Below are 24462 nucleotides of genomic sequence, written 5' to 3' on the forward strand. Positions count from 1 at the left end.
ATAGCAAGCACTCCTGCCCCGCCCCACCCCCATACTATCTTCCCCTTCCCTGTTTTCCTTCCCCTCTTGTCACCTCTCCCCCAGCTGTGCTCCAGAGAGGAGTGTAGGCTTTGTTTCGCTCACTGGTGTATCTCAAGTGCTTAGAACAGCCACGCTGACATACAGTAAGTACTCAATAAATACTTCGTGAGTGAATGAATAAATGAATTGTTTCAAAGAAATTTAAAAGAAAAAAATGATGGAAAAATAGTCTTTAAATTGAGGCCCAGCCGATTGAGTCTCCCAGCTGCACTTGCCCAAGGGTGTCCAGAGCAGTCCCTGTACCTTGTTCTTGGGAGAGGCCAGAGTGGAGGGCCAGGTCGTCAGGGGGACAAGGAGTAGGAGAAAGGGCTGGTCTGGTAGGATACCAAGCATCCAGAAAGAAAAAAAAAAAAGCTTCTTAACCGAGATATTTTTATTTAAGACAATCAATGATACCACCAACCAGATACTATCAGTACATTATCTACATATCCTTTTTAAAATAAACATATGTTATCCATCATTGCTTTGACAAAAGTTGTTATTCAGGTATAAAAATAAGGAATCACAATAAAAACTTTTTACAAGAAAAAAATCACAATAAAATAAAAAATGAAAACAAACAGGTAAGCATCACTGTCAATGTTAGAAACATTTACTCTTGATAATATTCCCCATAACTTTCTGTAACATCCAGACTACCTCTCCTCCTTGTGTCTAACTTAACTTCAACTTATGAAGTAATTTAAAAGTGATTTTTAATTGCTTATTAAGTAGAAATAGAATCAGTGACAATTATTAATTAAAACATTAAACAACCCAGTCACCTTATTTAAAGGATCATGATGAATTATCCCTTTCCTGTCATATGAAAAGCCTCAGTTACTCTTGACCATAGACACCACACAAGCGTCCTAGTAGAACACAGGCTGCATCCCACCTGTGTGTGGCACCTCCCCTACATCTACTGGACCACTCTTCTTTCTGGAACACTCTTTCTGCTCCTCACTACTGAGCAAGCTCCTGCAGATGTCTTTAAGGTCTGGCTCCATGACTACCACCCAAAGCCTTAACTACTCTAACAAGTAAATTAAAAATACAATGTGGTCACTTTGGAAAAATGACTAGTACATTCTCAAGCTATGATGTGTACTTAAAAAAAAATGCAAGCAGGTAGGACAGAATTGACAGCTTAAGAAATAAAAACACAAATTGGTTTCCAATGTGGATTGAAAAGACTTTATAATAATAATAAAAAAAACCCAGTAATACTATTTCACACTAAACTATCTAGTTACAGAGAAAGATCAAAGTTCTAGCCATGATATATTTTTTTTCTGTCTTAAAGAAAAATTTATATTTACAGAAAATTTTAAGTTTGGTAAGTAATTACTACTCGAAATTTTTAGGGATGACATTTCTGGGTCAAATAACTTGAAGCATATACACAAAGACTGTACGACAAACCCCTTCTTAGTCTCCTAATTAGGTAACGTTTTTTATTATTCACAATGTGGCCTCAACATTTAAAAATTAAATATTTAATACCAACAGTAGGAAACTAACATTTTAATGAATAACTAAAATGAAGATACCTCCATATGAAATAAAAATTTTAAAGGGTTAAGGAAGATTACTCCTGAGTAGAACTTTCAACGTTATTTTCTGAAGAATACTATGTTTACACAAATATATATAAAAGAATTAATATTATTAAAAATATGCCTAATTCTATGCAAATATTTTTTACATCATTCCCTTTAAACAGTAGATAATACAAGTCACATAAAAGTCTAAGCAGGGGTTTCCCTGGTGGCGCAGTGGTTGAGAGTCCACCTGCCGATGCAGGGGACACGGGTTTGTGCCCCGGTTCGGGAAGATCCCACATGCCGCAGAGTGGCTGGGCCCGTGAGCCATGGCCGCTGAGCCTGCGCGTCCGGAGCCTGTGCTCCGCAACGGGAGAGGCCACAACAGTGAGGGGCCCGTGTACCGCAAAAAAAAAAAAAAAGTCTAAGCAGGTAAAAGGAATGGCAAAAGTTTCTTTTCACTATTTTCAAAGAAAATTTTTTTTTATTCCAGCAATATGCAGCTCTAATTAAAGCAGGGATATACATATGAGTGAAACCCACAAAGAACATTGCTGATAAAATTTTTCATCTCTTTCCATGATCAGTTTCCATTACTCTCTCCCAATAATCAAAGATCTCAAAGGTATTATATATTAGTGCCACATGAGCAGAATTTACAGAAAAAGTGAGCTATGACAGCTTTATTTATATTCATTTTCACTCCTAAAAAAATAAACTAGAATCATCTGTACTGTACAAATAAAATTAAAGAACCAATTCTATTTGGGAAACATATAAACAATAGTCAAGGGCTTTTCTAATTTTTAATTCTTGTAACCTAAATATATGAATTCAAAGTTAACTGGGAAACATGATACCTATATTAGAATTCATGATTTGTATTTGCATTACCATGTATTCTATTCCTCTATACATTTTTGCAAAATAGCACAAAAATACAAAGCAATATCAGATTTTGAACATATGAAAGCAAAAAAAAGTTTTCAAGTACATTTGTACTAGCAGATTTCTGATCTCCTTTAGAAAACAAACTCAAGAATTTATTATCCTGAGTCTCTTCAAGGCCACTTGATGCTGTGTGGTAATATCTTTAATTACATTTCCTCAAGACTTCTTCTAATCGCTTCTTCTAATTCCACATCTGCATTAAAAAACATAGAAGTTTGATATTTAGAGCAGAAAACTAATAAAGATGTGCTTTATGTAGGTCTCATCAACTACATCTGTATTTTCAGGAAGGAAAGGAAATACAAATTGGAGAAACTGAGGGTAACTTGGCAGTTTCTTCATCATAAAATATGACTATTTTGAAATATAAGAATCTGGATATAATCTCAAACTGAATTATAATATATCTGAGCTTAATTATGCTAAGAAACTTGTAAGTAATTTCCATTTAGGGACGTAGAAACTCAACAAACTTCTGGAATCACTAACAGGTAATCACCAGACTCAACGTGGAAAATGAGTATGTATTTCCAAAAAGATTTGAGGTAATGCATATAAGACTTAAAGCAGAAATAGAAAGCCAAAACCATGAAATGGCAAAATCTCAAAGGCTATTAAAATTTTAGTTTTAAGCTTTCTAGTATCTAAGCAAAGAGTCAAACTCATGGCTATATAATGTCCTCTGAGAAGCATATACACATATGCACTCATTGAACAAATATTTACTGAATGCCCACTGTATACCAGGCACAGAATACAACAGTGAACAAGACTGACATTCTTGTGTTCACAGGTCTTTTTTTCCATTTCCCAAGAATGATGCTACTAAGGTCCAAGAGGGTGGAACTAGGTGTCCGTTTCTTGGCCTTCAGTAGCTTCTCACACCAGATTTATCTCATCCTGTCCAGTCCACGGTCTCCCAGAGCCTACTTGGTTCACAGACACTGGTAATTCTTCTAAGATACAGCCGCACCTTCCTCTGAGCTGGGGCACTAGTGTTATGTAGTTGGCAATTTAAAACACTACAAGCTACTCTACACTGCATTAAGTTAAAGCTAGATTCTGGGTCAGTGAGTTGCCCTAAGATGAATTCAAAGGGATGAAGAAATGCACAGAAAAGCCAAGATGCTCTTAGCAAAGCAGAAAAGGGTGACAAGATTTATTTTTATTAAAACTTATTACAAAGTTACAGTAATTAAGAGTGTGGGGGCTTCCCTAGTGGCGCAGTGGTTGAGAGTCCGCCGGCAGATGCAGGGGACACGGGTTCGTGCCCCGGTCTGGGAAGATCCCACATGCCGCGGAGCGGCTAGGCCTGTGAGCCATGGTCGCTGAGCCTGCGTGTCCGGAGCCTGTGCTCCGCAACGGAAGAGGCCACAACAGTGAGAGGCCCGCGTACCGCAAAAAAAAAAAAAAAAAAGTGTGGTACCAGTGTAAGAACAGATGAACACACCAAAGGAACAGCATAGACAACTCAGAAACAGACTCATGCATATATGGAAACTAGATTGATAACAAAGGTGGTGATGCAGAAAGGTGGGGAAAGATGATATTCTTAACAAATGGTCAACTAGTAGGCCATATGGAAAAAACCTTAAAATTTACCTCTACCTTATGGAATATACAAAAACACATTTCAGATTTACTGTATATTTAACTATATAATTGTGAAAGGCAAAACAACAAAGCTTCTAGAAGATAATACATGGGAATACCTTCATGACCTTAGTGTAGGTCATTAAATAGGATTAATAATCCTTATTAAATAGGATTCAAAAAACATTATGAAAAAGAATCGTACTTTGGAATGTATTAAAATTACTTTTCTCCACCAAAAGCACCATTAAGTGAGTAAAAAGACAAGACATTGAGTGAGAGAAAATATTTGCAATACATAGATCTTGCTTGTATCCAGAGAGAACTAAAAGATTTTCAACCCAGAAAAATCAATAAAAAGATCATCCAGGGCTTCCCTGGTGGCGTAGTGGTTAAGAATCCGCCTGCCAATGCAGGGGACATGAATTCGAGCCTTGATCCGGGAAGATTCCACATGCCGCGGAATAACTAAGCCCATGCGCCACAACTACTGAGCCTGCGCTCTAGAGCCTGTGCTCAGCAACAAGAGAAGCCACCGCAATGAGAAGCCTGTGCACTGCAACAAAGACTAGCCCCCGCTCGCCACAACTAGAGAAAGCCTGCACACAGCAACGAAGACACAACACAGCCAATAAATAAATAAATAAATAATTTTTTTTAAAAAAAAAAGATCATCCAAAAGAAAACTGTCAAGAAATCTGGAAAGGCACTGGCAAAAGATGTGAGGATGGTCAATAAACATTACTCATCAGAAAAATGTAAACTCAAACCACAAAGAAATGACCATCACTAGCTAAAATTAAAAAGACCAATAATTCAATGATTAGTGAAGATGTATCAGTAGATCAACGGGAACTCACATTCAGTACTGGAAGGAAATTGGAACAACCACTTTGGACAAAAACTTGGCATAACCTACTAAAGCTGAATGTCAGCAAGTCCCCGCCGCAGTATACATTCCCAGAAGTGTGGGAATTACTTGTAACAGCCAACCAAATGTCTATAAATAATACATGAGTTGTGATATATGTGTAAAATTATTATAGAGGTATTGAAAATGAACAAACCAAAGCTACATGCTAACAATCAGGTGAATCTGTAAAACAATGTTGACTGAAGGCATCCAGACCCAAAAGAATATAGACTATGCCTGTGCTGTCCAATATGATGGCCACTAAACTATATGTGGCTATTTGTATTTTAATTAATTAAAATTAAATGAGGGGGATGCTTCTAGGGTACTAGTTGTTATGAGTTGAATTGTGCCCCCCCCGGCAAAAAAGGTATGTCCTTACCCCTGGTACCTATGAATGTGATCTAATTTGGAAATAGGGTCTTTGTGGGTGTAAACAAGTTAAGACGAGGTCACTAGGGTGAGCCCTAATTCAATACGACTGGTGTCCTTATTGGAAGAAAATGCTATGTGAAGATAGACTCATAGGTAGAAGATGGCTCCATGATGATGGACGCAGAGATTAGAGGGATGGATGCATCTAAAAGCCAAGGAATGCCTACAACTGCCATTAACAACCAGAAGCTGTGTGTGGGACAACGACCCTACCAACAGCTTGACCTTAGATGTCTAAACTTTAGAACTGTCAGACAATTTCTTTTGTTTTAAGCCACCTAGTTTGTAGTACTTAGTTGAGGAGCCCTAGGAAATCAATACACTGGCAATATTCTGTTTTTCTTAACCTGAAAGATGGTCACCTGCTTTGTGAGATGTTTGTACAATTTTTGTGTGCATTACATACACATATACACACACAGAGAACTAAAATTCTGGAGAATACCAGCATACAAGTTGGGGGAAAGGATCAGAGTTGAAGTGTTCCAGAGTCCTTTTACATTGCATAGAGGTAGACAACATGTACCTGTACTTTAGTCTTTAAGTTATATATAAAAAATGTGGTAAAATGCCAAGGTGACCACAAAAAGAACAGAAACACGAATTTTGGGGCCAACCCATACATAGCTTATAAAACAATTTGAAGAAGCAAAAAGAGGAAGCTAAGAATGAAATAGCAAGAGTAAATACAAAAATATTAATATCTGCAATGAACTTATATGGATTAAACTTGCCAGTTAAAAGACTGGATAAAAACAAAACCAATTTCTAAATGGTTCCACTTCTAATAATAGTGAAGTAGCTTATATTGGATTAACTCTTCCATAGATAACAATTATAAAGTATTTTAAGGCACTGAAGAGCAACAAAAATCAGGTACAAACAGGACAAAAGTTGATCACTGAAAGAAGTGAATTTCATGGAGTTAAATTTGCAGCTTTATGGTTTTGTTTTGGTTTATTTTTTGCCTTAGAGCATGCCTCAATCCTTGTGAAACAAAATGGCAGAACTTCACCCAGAAAGTCAACCTCTTTGTGGCCTTGAGGAGTCAAAGACAGAGTCTGAGTCTGACAGAGACGCTGGAAAGTGGAGTTGGCGGCAGGAGGTGGGGGGGACGGGGGGGGGGGACGGGGGAAGGGTGGGTAGGACGAGAGAAAGAAGAGCTCCCAGCAGAAGTGAGAAAGTAACAGAAGAGGATCCTACAAATACTTGGTTGACTTCTGTGTGCTTACCCGGGAGAGGAGCCAAGATTCTCCGTGAAAAGCAACAGTTGGAAAGCTATAAGAAGCAGGCAATTGTAGCGTCGCCTACTGTGGAGGAGGCAGAGTTTGGAGTTTGAGTCTAGAACGTTAACTACCCACAAGGGGAAAAAAACAACTAATGTTCCTCAGGTAAAGTTAACAGAATTCAGAAAATCTATAACTTACATCCACAAACATCCAGTATACATCAAAAATCACTTGACTTGTGGGACTTCCCTGGTGGTGCAGTGGTTAAGACCCCGTGTTCCCAATGCAGGGCGCCCAGGTTTGAGCCCTGGTCCGGGAACTAGATCCCAAATGCATGCCGCAACTAAGGAGCCCGCCTGTGCAACTAAGACCTGACACGACCAATTAAATAAATAAATATATATAAAAAAAAAGAGAGAGAGCTTTCCCATGTATTACCTTATTCAAAAAAAAAAATCACTTGACTTGCAAAGCAACAAGAAATGTGACCCACAGTTCATGAGGAAGAGCAGTCAAAAGAAACTAACCCCCAAGATAATCAAGCCATTGGAATTAGCAGAAAAGGGATTTTAGAAAAGTTATAAATACTTTCAAGGATTTAAGGTTGAGTGGATAGGAAATCTCAACAGAGAACTGAAAACTGTTACAAAAAAAAAAAAACTAAGTGGAAATTCTAGAACTGAGAAATACAATATTTGAAATGGAAAATTTACTAGGGCAGCTTAATACTGGAGGTGTTATAAGGTTGAACAATAAACTTGAAGTCTGAACAATAGAAATGATCAAATATGAAGAACAGAGAGAAAAAAAACTAGAAGAAAATGAACAAACCTGTGGATAAATTTAAGCTAACATATGTATAACTGGAGTTCCAAAAGAAAAGAAGAGAGACAGAGAGTGGGGCAAAAAATTATGAAGAAATAATTGAGAGAACCTATAAACTTACAGATACAAGAAGCTAAGAAAACTCCAAGTAGGCTACAAAGACAACCACATCTAGGGGCATTATCAAAAACTGCTAAAATCAAGGACAAAGAGGAAATACTAAGGGCAACAAGAGAAAAAAAAATGATACTTTACATATTAGGGAACAATAATACAAATTATAGTCACTTGTCATGACAAACAATGGAGGCCACACGATAAGACAATGGAGTAACATCTTTAAAGTGCTGAAGGGAAAAAACACTGGTCAACCAGAATTCTGAAGCCAGAGAAAATATCCTTCAAAATTAAAGGGAAAATAAAGATATTTTTATATAGATGAAAACAGAATATTCAACACTAGCAAAACTGCATTGTATAAAATAGGAAGTTATTTAGGCTGAAGAAAAATGACATCAGATGGAAACTGTAATCTACTGGAAAGAATGAAGGTCATTTGAAATGGTGACTATGTGGGTAAATATAAAAGAATATATATTTCTTCTTCTCTTTCTTTAAAACTCACAGCCCTGTTTAAAGCAAAAAATAACATTTTCTTGTAGAATTTATAACAAAAGCAAATATATACATATATTTTTTAGAGCAACCATAAAAATTAAAGAAAAGAGCTAAAACATCAAGTAGGTATATTAAAATAGTAAACATTAAATAAATATAATGGAGTAAAATATAGATATTATAATAATCCAAAAGAAGGCAAGAAAGGGGGAACTAAGAGGTAAAAGAGGGAACAAAAAGAAAATAAAATGGCAGAGAGGAATCCAACCATGTGAGAAATTACATTAGATGTTAAGGGACTAAACAACTATTAAAAAGTAGAGGCTGTTAGAGTAAATCAAAAAGTAAGATTGAACTTTACGGTGTCTATAAGAGATGTAGTTTCAAAATAAAGACATAAATAGATTGAAAGTAAAAGGATGGAAAAATATATACTGTGAAAAATTAAGCATAAGAAAGCTTGAGTAGCTATATTAATATCAGAAAAGAAGATTTCATGATAAAAGGTATTACCAGAGATAAAGAACATTTCATAATATCATAATGAAAAACAGGTCATTTCATTACGAAGACACATCAGAAATGTATATGCAACTAAAAACAGAACTTGAAAATACAAAAATATAAAATGAGGGAACTAAAGAGAAAAAATAAATCTACAATCATTGATGAAGAAGTTCACTGTTCCTACTGTAGTAACTGAGAGATCAACTAGATTAAAAAAAATCACAGTAGATCTGATATTATCAACCACCTTGACCTAATTGACATGTATAAAATACTTTACTTAGTAAACACAGAAAATACATTCTTTTCAAGTGCGTATGGAATGTTCATCAAGACAACCCACATGTTGGGCCATAAAAGTCTCAATAAATTTCAAAAGATTTAAATTTCACAGGGTATACTCTCTTACCACAACAAAATTAGATTAGGAATGAATAATAAGACATTCAAATATTTGGAAATTAAACAATATACTTCTAAAGAGCCAAGAGATCAAAGGAGAAAATATAAGGAAAATCAGAAAATATTTTAAACTGATAGCAAAAATACAATATGAAAAGGTGTGGAACACGGCAATAAGTAGAGAATTGACAAACTACAGTCTGTGGGCCAAATCCAGTCCACCAGCAATTTTTGTAAATAAAGTTTTATTGGATACATCCACACTCATTTATGTATTGTTTAGGGCTGTTTTCATGCTATAATAGCAGAGCTGAGTAATTGTAACAGACACCACAAAGCCTAAAATGTTTACTATCTGGTATTTTACAGGAAAAGCTTGTTCACCCTGGCTTAGAGGGAAATAAACACCTTTAAATGTTTACATTAGAAAACAAGAAAAAATTTAGGTCAACAATCTAAGTGTCACATTAAAAAGCTATAAAAGATGAGAAAATTAAACCCAAAGTAGAAGAAAGGAAATAATAAAGAGCAGAAATCAGTGAAATGGAAAGCAGACCAAAAAGAGAGAAATTACCAACTAAAAACAGTTCATTCCTTGAAAAGACTAAATAAACTGATAAACTTTTAGTTAGTGATCAAGAAAGAGAGAAAACAAAAATTACCAATATCAGGAAAAAATGAGAAGATATCACCAGAGATCCTACAGAAATAAAAAAATATGTAATAAAGGAATATTATTATGAACAACTTTACATTGGTACATTTGACAATCTAGGTAAAATGGACAAATTTCTTGAAAAACACTATTCTCGAACACTAACACAAGATTAAACAAAATCTACCTATAAATATATTAAAGAAAGTAATTATTTTAAAAATTATTTATTTATTTATTTAATATCTTTATTTGGAGTATAATTGCTTTACAATGTTGTGTTAGTTTCTGCTGTACAACAAAGTGAATCAGCTATACATATACATATATCCCCATATCCCCTCCCTCTTGAGCCTCCCTCCCACCCTCCCTATCCCACCTCTCTAGGTTGTCACAAAGCATCGAGCTGATCTCCCTGTGCTATGCAGCAGCTTCCCACTAGCCATCCATTTTACATTTGGTACTGTATATACGTCAATGCTACTCTCTCACTTCGTCCCAGCTTCCCCTTCCCACCCTGTGTCCTCAAGTCCATTCTTTATGTCTGTGTCTTTATTTCTGCCCCGCCACTAGGTTCATCAGTACTGTTTTTTTAGATTCCATATATGTGTCTTAGCATATGGTATTTGTTTTTCTCTTCCTGACTTACTTCACTCTGTATGACAGACTCTAGGTCCATCTACCTCATTACAAATAACTCAACTTTGTTCCTTTTAAGCGCTGAGTAATAGTCCATTGTGTATATGTGCCACATCTTCTTTATCCATTCATCTGTCAATGGACACTTAGGTTGCTTCCATGTCCTGGATACTGTAAATAGTACTGCAATGAACACTGTGGTACATGTATCTTTTTGAATTATGGTTTTCTCAGGGTATATGCCCAGTAGTGGGATTGCTGGGTCATATGGTAGTTCTACTTTTAGTTTTTTAAGGAAGCTCCATACTGTTCTCCATAGTGGCTGTATCCATTCACATTCCCACCAACAGTGCAGGAGGGTTCCCTTTTCTCCACACCTTCTCCAGCATTTGTTGTTTGTAGATTTTTTGAAGATGGCCATTCTGACCAGGGTGAGGTGACACCTCATTGCATTTTTAAAAAATAAATTTATTTATTTTATTTTGGCTGCATTGGGTCTTTGTTGCTGCATGCAGGCTTTCTCTAGTTGCAGCGAGCGGGGGTTACTCTTCGTAGCGGTGCACAGGCTTCTAATCGCGGTGGCTTCTCTTTTGTGGAGCACGGGCTCTAGGCGCACGGGCTTCAGTAGTTGTGGCTTGCAGGCTCTAGAGCGCAGGCTCAGTAGTTGTGGCACACAGGCTTAGTTGCTCTGCAGCATATGGGATCTTCCCAGACCAGGGCTCAAACCCATGTCCCCTGCATTGGGAGGCAGATTCTTAACCATTGCACCACCAGGGAAGTCCCTCATTGTGGTTTTAATTAGCATTTCTCTAATGATTAGTGGTGCTGAGCATCTTTTCATGTGTTTGTGGGCAATCTGTATGTCTTCTTTGAAGAAATGTCTATTTAGGTCTTCTGCCCATTTCTGGATTGGGATGTTTGATTTTTTGATATTGAGCTTCATGAGTTACTTGTATATTTTGGAGATTAATCCTTTGTTGGTTGCTTCGTTTGCAAATATTTTCTCCCATTCTGAGGGTTGTCTTTTCGTCTTGTTTATGGTTTCCTTTGCTGTGCAAAAGCTGTTAAGTTTCATTAGGTCTCATTTGTTTATTTTTTATTTTACTTCCATTACTCTAGGAGTTGGGTCAAAAAAGATCTTGCTGTGATTTATGTCATAGAGTGTTCTGCCTATGTCTTCCTCTAAGAGTTTTAAAAATATGGAATGCTTCACGAATTTGCATGTTACCCTTGCACAGGGGCCATGGTAATCTTCTCTGTATTGTTCCAATTTTAGTATATGTGCTGCCGAAGTGAGCACAGTAAATTTATTATTAAAAGACTCCCCAGAAAGAAAACTCCAGACCCAAATAGTTTTACCAGTGAATTCTCTGAAACATTTAAACATTTAAAGAAGAAATAAAATTGGTCTTAGAGTGAATATACAACAAAATGGCAGAGTAGGCAGCTCTAAACACAGAAATACTGAAACACAAGCAGAAACTGTCAGAAACGACTTTGTCAGAAGTCTGGAAAACATTCACAGCAACCAAGCAAACACTGAATCAAGAAAAAGGCAAATAAAAGCAGTAGGAAAGCCTAATGGTATTTTCACTTGCCCTCTCCTCACCACCTCCCCGTGCCTCCGCAGCAGCCTCGAAGATGGCAGCCCATACTCCTAGTGTGGGACCCTGGTCCCTGGTTCCAGACAGAGCAGAGCAGAACTCACAAATTATTGTGTTTGTTCTAATCTGTCTGGGGGCTACCTGAAGGACTGAAACAAGGCATTCATCTCTATTTTACGAAGCTCAGAACCCACTCAGGGCAGAAAAGCAGGCTGCATTGCTCAGAAACACTGTAAGACAAATAAAAAGCCCACAGCCTGGGGTAAAAGATTATGGTTGAGACATACAATAGAACACTTAATATCTGAGAGGAAAAGCCATGAAGAGAATTTCCTTGGGAAATCAGGGCATTCAAAAGCACCTATGTGTACTGGGGAATTTAGGACCCAGGACACGATGCATGCTCAGAAAATACCTCAGAAGACACCAAGCCTTCACCACTGGCTGATCTGTAGGTTCAGTGCAAGCCTGGCTAAATGCTGAAGGGCCCTAGCACACAGCCAATCTGCAAAACCAGAGAGAGGTTGTTTTTTGTTTTGTTTTGTTTTGTTTTAGCTCCTGGTATTCAAGGAAATCTCTGTTAAAACACTAATTGAACAAAAGCTTAAAGGAACAGAGACTTCAATGACCAGATGTGACAAGGAATACAGTTATTGCAAAAATGGTTTGGAAAAGTAACTAAACAAACGGACAACCGCAGCCTTTGACAATCACGAACAGCAAACTCTGGGGAAGAGGTAGAATCTGATTTCCAGAGGTACTACATTATAATATTTGCACATCCAATTTTCAACAACAACAAAAACACAGATAATACAAAGAAACAGGAAAGTATGGCCCATTCAAAGTGAAAAAAATTGAGTTAAATTATCCCTGAGGACACCAAGACATTGAATTTACTAAACAAAGACTTTAAACCAACTGTCTTACATACGTTCTAGGAGCTAGAGTAAACTATGGACAAGGAAGTAAAGGAAACCAGTAAAACAATGTATGAATAAAATGAGAATATCATAAAGAGATTGGAATTATGAAAGGCCACCAAATAGAAATTCTGGAGCTGAAAAGTACAACTAAAATGAAAAATTCATTACAGGAGTTTAACAAAATTAAGCAGACAGAAAAAAGAATCAGCAAATTAAATGTCCCAGATTTGATGAAAGATATAAATCTACACATCCAAGAAGCCCAACAAACTCCAAACAGGAGAAACTCAAAGAGATCCACACTGAGACAAATTATAGTCAAATTGTCAAAAGCCAAAATCAACAGAAACAGCAAGAGAGAAGCAACTCATCACATGTAAAATTTTTAATAACACTAATAGCTTATTTCTCATCAGAAATCATGGAGACCAGAAGGCAGTGAGATATATTTAAAGTGCTGAAAGGGAAAACAAAACGAAAACTGTCAAGCAAGAATTCTATATCCAGAAAGAATGGAGAAGAAATCAAGACAAAGCTAAAGGAGTTTGTTACTAGCAGATCTGCCCTGCAAGAAATGCTAAGGGAATCCTTCAAGTTGAACTGAAAGGACATTAGACAGTGACTCAAATCTATATGAAGAAATAAAGAACATTTATGGCAAATATGTCCTTGTTTTTCTTTTATATGTCTAAGTCTATGTTTCTCTTATTCTCTTTTCTCTCTGCCTTAATTTCACTCTCTTTGAAAGAGAGGTAATATGACAAAATAAGAAAGAACCCAGTAATGGGAGTTAGAAGACCTATATCGAACCATGCTCCAATCATTTTGAGGCTGTGAATCTTAAGACAAATTACTTAATGTTTGGAAGACTAAGTTTTTATGTAAAATAAGGAGAATATTCTGACTCTCATAAGTTGTTAAGATTAAGAGCAGTTTTCAAAGTATTAGATTTTTCATAAGCATTAATTGAAGTTAAAACTGAACACACTAGTCTCTTATCCTTTCTTTGTGGCCACAGTATAGAGTTTTACTGTTTATGTTACATTATAATATTAATAATTATATTGATGACTGCTATTAATTGAAGGAACTCTAAGGCAAATTGCTGACATTTACAGAAAGACTGTTTTGCATTGGCAATCATCCACATAATGCTGTCTTCTTTCTTTTCCAAGGATTTGAGTCAGAATACCTCTGTTAAGTGTGCATGCTTCCAGAGCACACCTTACATGCAGGTAACAGTGACTAATGATAATGATCAAAATCATAGGGAATTCTCTTGTTAGTGGTTAGGACTCTGCACTTTCACTGCCAAAGGCACAGGTTCAATCCCTGGTCGGGGAACTAAGATCCTGCAAGCTGTGTGGCCAAAAATAAATAAATAAATAAGTCACAATAACAGCAGCAGCAACCAATACATACACTGCTTACCATGTGCCAGGCTACTCTAGTAAGGTAGGTATACTAGTATTCCTGAGGAAACTGACACACAGTGAAATTAAGGGACTTGCACAATATTATATAACTTGTAAGCAGCAGAGCTGAGATAAAATAGGACCTTTATGATTGACTTGGGTAGTTACAATCTGATACAGGTCTACAGAGAACAACAAAGAATGAGACAGAAGACTGGAGATAAATCATGGTGGGCGGAGATGCGGCGACAAGAGAAACTGCCTTTCCTCAAGGCAAAAAGATCATAAGCAAATTGATCCTGCTTTTTGCCACTCATTTGCCAGGCTTTTAAAGTGTTGTGTTGGGAAGGGAAGGAATGAGAAGAGATTTGAGAAGTTACTTATACTTTTTTGAGTTTTGCTATTAGGTCTAGACTAGAACATCACTTTGCTCCCATGGTGCAGGGTCAACAAAATCACCCAATATTCTCCCAGCCAAATGGCCTCTGTCTTAATTTCCTTTATTCAGTTATAGGGAGATGGGTCCTCGTAGCTCTAATGTGTTATAAGTTTATTCATTCAACAATCATTTAGTGCTAAACACTGTGCTAGGTGTTGTTGAAATAAAGATAAATGAAACATGATCCTACTCCTTGAGGAGCTCATGGTCTGGTGGGGATGAGAGATGCAAACAAAAAAAATGTTTAAATTGGAGGGATTCTAGGAGTGGTAGTGGGTAGCTGTCTCTAAAAATGGAAGATCTAAGAGGCACTGATCAAACAAAATTGTCTACAAAATTGGTAATTCTATATGGTTCAACCTAAGAGATGATATTTGAGCTAGTTCTTGTTGGGGGAAAAGAAGGGGCAAAGGAAGGTATTAGAGGCAAGTACAGAGGAGGCCACACTCCCTAACTTACAAGTGTAACACTATGTGCTTCTCACACTCATTTTACATAAAGCATCAGGAAATGAAAGAAAACACACACGTAACACCACTTTGATTTTTCTTGAAATTAGAGCATTATATCCTTTCTTCATAGAACAACTAGTTAAAAGTTTGAAGTATCTTTTCTTGAATCCATTAATGGTAATCCTTCTTCCAAACTAAGACATGATAAAGATGTAAAAACTCTCAAAATCTCCCAACCATAAAATGTATTACATAGATAACAAAACACTAGAAATTCTGGTACATATTCATTTATACACATCTCAGATTTCCCGGGTTAGCTAGGAGCCCACAGAACTGTGGAGGTTTCTCAAGTGTGTTTATTTAAAAGTTATAATTTTGTTTGGCATTTTCCATGGGATTAGTCATGGGTAGTACATGAAGGTTGCAAAGTCTGAGCTACTTAGATGCTCAACGGTGTTTATCTTTTCATGGCCTTGATAAACAACTTAGCTGGCAGTTTTTGTTTAAAACTCACAAAATGTTCTTTCACCTGTTTAACTCATCATTATGTGGCTGCTAAGCACTGAGCCAGACCTTGCAAGACCATGTTGGGAAAACAAGTTGGTCAGAAAACTTGCTTCCAATTAGGCTGCAGATTTACTGCCAACTTTGTTTAACCAGTGAATTTTGACTATAAGAGGGAAAGATCAGTCTTCTACTTCACTGAATGGATGAATCAGTTCCACTGCCACACTCAAATTTCCAACCCCAGATAGCACAAAGATCCAGTGTGTTCCTAGTCAGACTAATTGTACTCTAGGAGAGCGCAAGGAGACGTGCAGAAACAAACCAGGTGGCCATTCTGTGTGTGCTTGTTTTGCTACGTTTCCCTCTCTAATTACACATTTCCACTCTCAAATCTCCACCAACAAATACTACACTGGAACTATACTATGACTCCTACTGTCGTCCTTGAATGTCAAAGATGCCAAAAGAAAAGTTTCAACTACTTTAGTGAAGGTTCAAGTATTTTCCAAAATCTGTTGTTTCACTTCCCCCCAGGGTTATTAAAAAGCACAGTCTGTTATGGAAAAACCATAGTAAAAACTGGACTTATGTCACAACCAAATAGTGGTACAGCAAGTAAATTATTTGATGTGAAGTAATATAAAAAGTTCTCTTTAACCTATGGAAGGAAATACCTTTTCCTTTAAGAGGAGGGAAACATAATTAATTTATTTAAAAAGTCCACTAATATTCAGATGTAAGTGCTTGCTTTTATAGTTCTACTGCAAAACTTTAATATTCTTAATTTAATACTACTCAAAATAAATAAAAATTAGGACACCAAAATCTTCTCCTATCCCTGGAACAGCAACTTTTTCTGCAAAGGGTCAGAAAATATTTATTTTAGGCTTGGCTGCGGGGTGGGGGAGGATCTATTATTTGTATCACAACTACTCACCCTTGCTCTTGCGACATCAAAGCAACAGTGCAGACAATACTTACACAACAGAGTGTGGCTGAGCTCCAATAAAACCTTATTTACAAAACCAGGCAGTCGACTGGCTGATTTCTCTTTTAGCCCCTAAATCATCTTACACGAGGAAATGCAAACTATCCTTTAAATGAGAGAACAATTTTTTTTTTTTTTATACTCAGTGGTAGGAGGGATGAAGTGAAAGAGGGAGAAATTTAAAAAAAACATACAGATACAGTCAGGAAGGGATTAGGTTACCTTCTGTGGATCTGAATTCTTCTCCCATTGAAGTACTCTTCATACCCAGGTTATCATCACTGTCACATTCTGTAAAGAAGAATAAATTCAAATGTACTTCTGAAAAAGTTTTGTGCCATAATTTATGTATTCTAAGACAATGTGACTTTCAATGACTTCTCCCATACCCAAGCTTACTAATTACAATCCATTAGTATTACACAACTTTCCTTAGAGATTTGTGTGTTTTTTAATGCTTACCAAATAATATTACTTAAATTGAGAAAAAGATAAAAATGAATGAAATAGGCAATTTGATTTTGGCTCCATATTCAAAAAATTATTTGAAAAAGTTCTTTTTGCATGTTGAGGAAATATAAAATCCTAGTATATTTTTAAAAACTGTGTATTTTAAAAAACTAGTATGTTTATTTGGATCTAGCAAATAAACTCTGAAGTTTCATTTGCATGAAATCATCTTTAAAAGATTTTTAATGATGACAGATAAAATTCTCCTGTATTTTGAAAATCATATGCATCCATCTCTATAGAGACCATAGATTTATATTAACAGTGTCTCTGCATGGCACAAACTCACTTGATGCCTTATATGCTTACTGAGAGACCTAAGGCTTTAAAATAATGACATGACTGACCAGGTATTACAAAAGTCACTTAAAATATGAACGTGGTACCATCAGGGACCCAGTATTTGGCTTTCCACCTTAACTACATTTAAATCAATTTCTATCAGAGTGACTGAATCAGGGTTTAAATAACCCTGATTGTGTATTCAATACAAATCACATGGACGTATTTGCTTCTGTGAAAATACATAAAAACTAACAATATACATTTAAAAATTTATCAATATATCACTGTTTATAAATAAAAACCACTATATTTCTCTTATATTCCTTTGCTGCAAAAATTTATTACGAGTCACCTTTTGCTATTCCAGCAAAAAAAACTATTGCTTTTTCTATAATATGTTATATACACCTACTACTTCAAATATTTCAAGCTGTGTTTTAGTGAAATAAAACATTACATTTACAATTTGAAGAACAAAAAATTTAGTCTTAAAACATTAGGAACAAAGACAAAATACCCAACGTTTCTTTTATTACAATTCAAAGTCAAGGCCAGTCAAAAGCAGCATGTGGTAACTGGCCTAAACAATTCATCATGGCAACCAAGACCTAAGGCAAAACTGCAGGTTTGAATCATAAGGTTTAGCTTGACACTAGGTTGTAAAAATTTTTAAAGGTTTCGTTTGCCTCAATCAGCCCCCCATCTGTAGAACAGAGAAAATCATGAATTTTTCCCCTATTTTTCAGTACCTTGCACAGAATTAACTGTATCATATAGATTTTTAGGATGGTGCCCAAAGCAACAACCTATATAATCTCATCAACAGGCTGAGCAAGCAGGCAGATAGATGCTTAGAATTAGGTTCAACAACTATTTCATATAGGGCATGCCACTGCTTCAATCACCTACACTTTCACAGCATGGGTGAATTAGTATGTTCAACTTTTAAGATGGCTTTAAAAACCTGTATAATTGGTACCAACCATACTTAATGCCTTCATCCCATTCATTCCAAAATGAAGACACAAACCAAACAGACATAACAAAGTCCCAGGGCCATAAACCAGACAGCCCAAGGACAGTGTTCAGATTCAACAAAAATCATGTCAAAGCACAGTAAAGTCTGTTTTCAATTTAAATTCACTAATTCATAACAGCCTATGCTCAAGTCCCTCCTTGCATTACCTAAGAAAAAATATTCTAGGAAAGTTCAAACTTTACATAAAACTGGAAGGAAGATGTTTAATTACTGAAGAACTATAAACAACTGAATACACAAAACTGTGTTTTTAAAAACTGTTTACATAAAGCAAACAATGTTCTTGAACTAACCTACAAGATACTGGCAAGTTCTATTACATAAACAGATCTTTAAGAGCCCAGAGAATTTTTTTATATAAGCAATGGCGGTGACTAATGAAATAGTAGAAAATGGCAACTCAGAAATTCAGTCATCAAGAATGTGGTTGAAGTAGGTCCAATAACACAACACTCTGGAAAGTAAAAGCAAACAAACAAACAAAACCTTAAAATGTATGGTCAAAACAGTAAAAACAAGTACCATAGTTATTTTATTTTACAAAGAGCATACTACAAGCCAGGAGCAGCGTCACGGGGTAAATAAAAATGGTGCTAGTGTGGTCCCTTTAACTCAGCCTGCCCTCACACTGAGACTGCAATTCTACAGTCTGAAGAAAAGAAAATGGGGCTTCTTGGTTTACTTACAAGACAAAAGATCCCAGAGAACTTACAATGATAAGTTGGCTATGCTTGACACATAATCAGCTTACTTTTTAAAGTACCAGAACCCACAATCAAATCTTTTTACCTTCTAGGGGAAAAAAAAAAAAAAAAAAAAGCACCTTCCTAAATGTTATTTTCATCTATACACACTCTGCACTGCCGTTAGACTGCAATAGAGCGTCTCATCTTCATTCCTCAAGGACATGGTAAGAGCGAACAATGCACAATGGATTCTCTACATAATAAAATCAGGGCTTTGTGTCAGTGAAAGCCTCAGCCTTCACAGGTGATGGCTGTGTGGCCTCAGGCAGCTATTTTAACCTTCCTGGGCCTCTGCTCCCTCATCTATGAAAGGGGGCGATCTAATATATCCTAACTCACAGCGTTGAAAAGAGGATTAAACAACACGCAGAAGTTCTTTGAACATGTTTAAACATCTTCAAACACTACAAATACAAAAGGCAGCTAGCATGGTGGCTGGCACACAGTAGGTCCTTAATAAAGGTTAGTTCCTTTTACTTCTTTAAAACAACAATTGAAATGACAAGTGATATCTGCATCTTTGAAACATGAGGCTTGAGTTAGAATGAACACATATTTGTGAATAAAGTGTGAAAAGCATAAAAGAAGAAAAAGTCTACCTGGCTCCTCTGACTAGGATCACTAGAAAGGATCCATGTATCTTGGTAAATTTTTAAAAAGTGAAAATGAGTACAATATAAAATAGAACTGATGAAGGATAAGGGGCCCAAAGGTGTCAATTCAGGACAGATTAGTATTTTTACACATCTCTACAGGGATTTACACATATATCATAGCTGTAATCAAAACGTTGGTGCTGGAACCCTGATGCATAGAAGGAGAGTGAGTTTAAAGGGCAAAAACCATGACACATTCAAATCTCAAACTTAGTATAAAGGCTCACCTTGCTAGAGAGGGTAACTGATTTAACCCAAGTCAGAGATCTAACGAAGTAGCAGCAGTAGCACTACTTACCTGTCCTCTCCCTACCAAGCAAAGATATAATAAGACCTTATGACCAAATGACTGACATTCATACATGGAGCCAGCAACTTCCCAATACCTCTATTTCTACTGAAATAAGTATCTCCTGAAAAAACTTTCAATTAACTGAAAAACTGGCAAAAAAGAAAGTATAAGATACCATATGATCACTGATTCTGACAACACTATTCAATAGATTCTTCCTGTTTACACAGGAGTAATAAAACCACTTTATGGTCCTAATAATGGAAAATTTCTGAAAAGTTATAAAAAAATAAGAGGTTCAAGCTTGTATCATTTGTCTATGCTATGGCAGAGATTTTAAAAACGTGAAAAATCATCACAATGCTTATAAAACATGAGAGAACTTCTCACTGTGTGTTACTTGTAAGAGAATTTGTGGGGTGGCTGGTTGGTAACTAGGAGCCTTGAAACGACAGATGCCCGAAGCTGTACGTGATATTGTATGTACAGTAAGTCCCCTACATACAAACAAGTTCCGTTCCGAGAGCGCGTTCATAAGTCCAACAAAATTAGCCTAGGTACCCAACTAACACAATCAGCTATATAATACTGTACTGTAATAGGTTTATAATACTTTTCACACAAATAATACATAAACACAAAAAATAAAGAAAGCATTTTTAATCTTACAATACAGTACCTTGAAAAGTACAGTAGTACCAGCTACATCACCGCTGCTTTTACGCTTGCTCCTGGACATCCTGGGCTTGAAATAAAGATACTGTACTACTGTACTCTATATAGTAATGTACAGTACACAAAAACACAACCACTTGTAGAGGACGCACCCATGTGACAAGGTATGCCAGACACGTGAAGTAACTTACGTGATTGGACATGCGAATGCACGTTTGTAAAGTTTGCAACTTGAAGGTTCATATGTAGGGGACTTACTGTACATGTCCATTTGGGGGAAAGAGGTTTGGAAAGCTTTTTTCAGATTCCCAAAAAGGTCCATCGACGCCTACCCGCAAACCACACTGCCTTAAAATAACTGGTTGTCAGATCTGAAGATAGCACACGGGGTTAAGCTAGATGAAAGGAGTTACCCTGGCATTCTTGTGGTAACCAAAACTACACTACAGGCCCAACACGAACTGCAGTATTTGTGGACACTGAGAGATGTTTCTCAGTCACAATACATATTAAATATCATTTCTTAACAAAGACTGTTACTCTACTATTCAGAAAGCCATTTATTAGGAAAGGTGAAGGAATAAAGTTACCCAAGAAAGTCACTGTTCTTTGATTTTTCTTATTATAAAGTTTATTAGCAGGCAGTTTGATGCCTTTCAATCTTCCATGAAGAAAAAAATTTGTCTTAAACTGAATCTGAACATACTGTGATTCAGCATAATATTTTTTTAAATTTTAGAGTTATAAAAGCATCTTTAAATCCAGACCTAAATAAAATATGTGACTTAAAGACTACACTTCTTTGGCCACTTAATTTTAATAATTTTCATTACTTTTAAAATGTAGTGGCTATAGCACATGAAAAGATGCTCTACATCACTAACCATTAGGGAAATGGAAATCAAAAACAAAATGAGATGCCACTTCGCACCCATTAGGATGGCTACTATAAAAACAAACAAAAGTCAGAAAATAACAATTGTTGGCAAGGATGCAGAGAAAATGGAACCCTTATGCACTACTGGTGAGAATGTAAGATGGTACAATCCATGTGGAAAATTAGTATGGAGATTTCTCAAAAAATTAGAAAAAGGACTTCCCTGGTGGTGCAGTGGTTAAGAATACACCTGCCAATGCAGGGAACATGGGTTCGAGCCCTGGTCTGGGAAGATACCACATGCCGCGGAGCAACTAAGCCCGTGCGCCACAACTACTGAGCCTGCGCTCTAGAGCCCACAAGCCACAACTACTGAGCCTGCGTGCCACAACTACTGAAGCCTGCGCGCCTAGAGCCCGTGCGCCGCAGCAAGAAAAGCCACCACAATGAGAAGCCCATGCACCGCAACAAAGAGTAGCCCCCACTCACCGCAATTAGAAAAAGCCCTTGAGCAGCAACGAAGACCGACATAGCAATAAATGAATGAATGAATTAGAAATAGAATTACCATATGATCCAGCAATTCCACTTCTGGGTATATACTCATAAGAACAGAAAGGAGGATCTCGAAGAGATGTCTGTATCCCCATGTTCACAACAGCATGATTCATAATAGCTGAAGCATGGACGCAACCCAAGTGTCCATCAGTGGATAAATGGATAAGCAAAAGGGGGTATATACATACAATGGAGTATTATTCACCCTTAAAAAGGAAGGACATTTTGACATAGGCTACAACATGGGTGAAACCTGAGGACATTTTGCTCAGTGAAATAAGCCAGTCACAAAAATACAAAGGCTGCATGATTTAACTTACATGACATACTTAGAGTAGTCAAATTCATAGACAGGAAACAGAATGGTGGCTGCCAGGAGCTGGGGAAAGGGGAGTGTGGGGTTGTTTAATGGGTATGGAGTTTCAGTTTTGCAAGATGAAAAGAGTTCTGGGGATGGATGGCGGTGATGGCTGCACAACAATGTAAATGCAGTTAATACCACTCAACTGGAGACTTCAAAATGGTTAAGATGGTAAATCTTATGTATATTTTACTACAATGAAAAAAATGGAAAGAAAAAGTAAAAAAATATATAGTGGCTAGTAACCATATTTCCTTTTTACAGTAGTAATAATTAATAATAGCTGCTATTTACTGAGCACCTATGCTCTTTCCTATGCTATGCTAGACACTATACGTATCACTAATTCTTACAACCTTATAGATATGAAAAGTGAGACTCAGAAAAAGTTGAGTAACTTGCCTGAAATCGCACAGCTAAGAAGCAGAAGTCAGTATTCGAATCAAAGACCATGCCCTTCTTTATGCACCGCATGGTCTCTGTATTTCACAAAAATTCAGAATAAAGTATACATGTGTCCCCAAAGAGCAGTAAGTTCAAACAAGCACTGATTACAAATGAATGATTAAAAAAAAAATACCTAGAGAATTCTATATTCTGACATAGAGAGTGGTTTATGACACTGATGAATGAAAAAGGAAATTAAAGTATATGTCAAAAAAAAAAAAAAAAGGCTAGAGCATAAGAGACATTAAGAAAAGAACATTGGTATATAACAATAACCTATACTTTACCTCCAACCCTAATATACCCATGCAGACCTACTCATATGTAGCTCTCATTCCAAATAAAGTTGAAAGAAAGGCAAATCCATTACAGGTCTCATGTTCTAAATTACAAAAGAAATGCTCCCCAGAGCAGCAGCATAGGAGGAAGAAAAGGGGGTGGGCCTAGGTAGCAAAGGTAAAAATTTTAATATTTTTCAAGATATTAAGTAGATGTTGTTAAGGATCGGGAAAGGGATGGTAAAAGAATGGGAGAAAAAGAGGTTAAAAAAAGCCACAGACACATAGGGCACTCCATTCAATACTCTGTAATGACCTATATGGGAACAGAATTTTAAAAAGAGTGAATAGGGACTTCCCTGGTGGTCCAATGGTAAAGAATCTGCCTTCCAATGTGGGGGACGCAGGTTCAATCCCCGGTCAGGGAACTAAGATCCTACACGTCATGGGGCAACTAAGCCCACGCACCACAACTACTGAGCTTGTGCACCTCAACGAGACAGCCCACGTGCCACAAACTACAGAGCCCACGCACCCTGGAGCCCATGGGCCACAACTAGAGAGAGAAAACCCGCACGCCACAACTAGAGAGAAGCCCACACACCGCAACTAGAGAACTAGAGAGAAGGCTGTATGCTGCAATGAAGATCCCACATGTCGCAACTAAGACCCCACACGGCCAAATAAATAAATATTTTAAAAATAATAAATAAATAAATAAGAGTGGATATATGTATATGTATAACTGACTTACTTTGTTGTACAGCAGAAACTAACACAACATTGTAAATCAACTATACTCCAATAAAAAAAATTAATTAAAAATTTTAAGAAAAGAAAGAAAAGAAAAAAACACGCCAGACAGAAAAAGCAAGTGAATGAAAACAGAAACTACAGAATAGGAAGACAAAATTCAGTACTGAATCATGACATAAATATGCAAAACAGAGCTGATTTTTCTTTAAAGAGCACAATTGTGCCAGTAGCTTAATGGTTCCTAACTTTGCAAAGTGAATTGATCCAACGCAGT

General features: G+C 36.6%; 1 protein-coding gene and 1 non-coding gene across 2 annotated transcripts in view; both read right to left on the bottom strand.

Annotated features, from left to right (window-relative positions):
- Positions 1–2015: 2015 nt before the first annotated feature.
- The window catches only part of ZNF451 (zinc finger protein 451), an 85164-nt gene continuing 62717 nt past the window's right edge, over positions 2016–24462 (bottom strand). Inside the window, exons 14-15 of the mRNA XM_030841020.2 lie at positions 16931–16999; positions 2016–2751 (exon numbers count right to left, since the gene is read on the bottom strand). Of these exons, the coding sequence (XP_030696880.1) occupies positions 2705–2751; positions 16931–16999 (116 nt within the window). The 3' untranslated portion in view covers positions 2016–2704. The remainder of the gene's footprint in view (positions 2752–16930; positions 17000–24462) is intronic.
- On the bottom strand, positions 11568–11674 carry LOC115844191 (U6 spliceosomal RNA). The gene has a single exon (XR_004036028.2). It is a non-coding gene; the product is annotated as a U6 spliceosomal RNA (small nuclear RNA).

The sequence above is a fragment of the Globicephala melas genome, chromosome 11, assembly GCF_963455315.2.
Source record: "Globicephala melas chromosome 11, mGloMel1.2, whole genome shotgun sequence".
Taxonomy (NCBI): Eukaryota; Metazoa; Chordata; class Mammalia; order Artiodactyla; family Delphinidae; genus Globicephala; species Globicephala melas.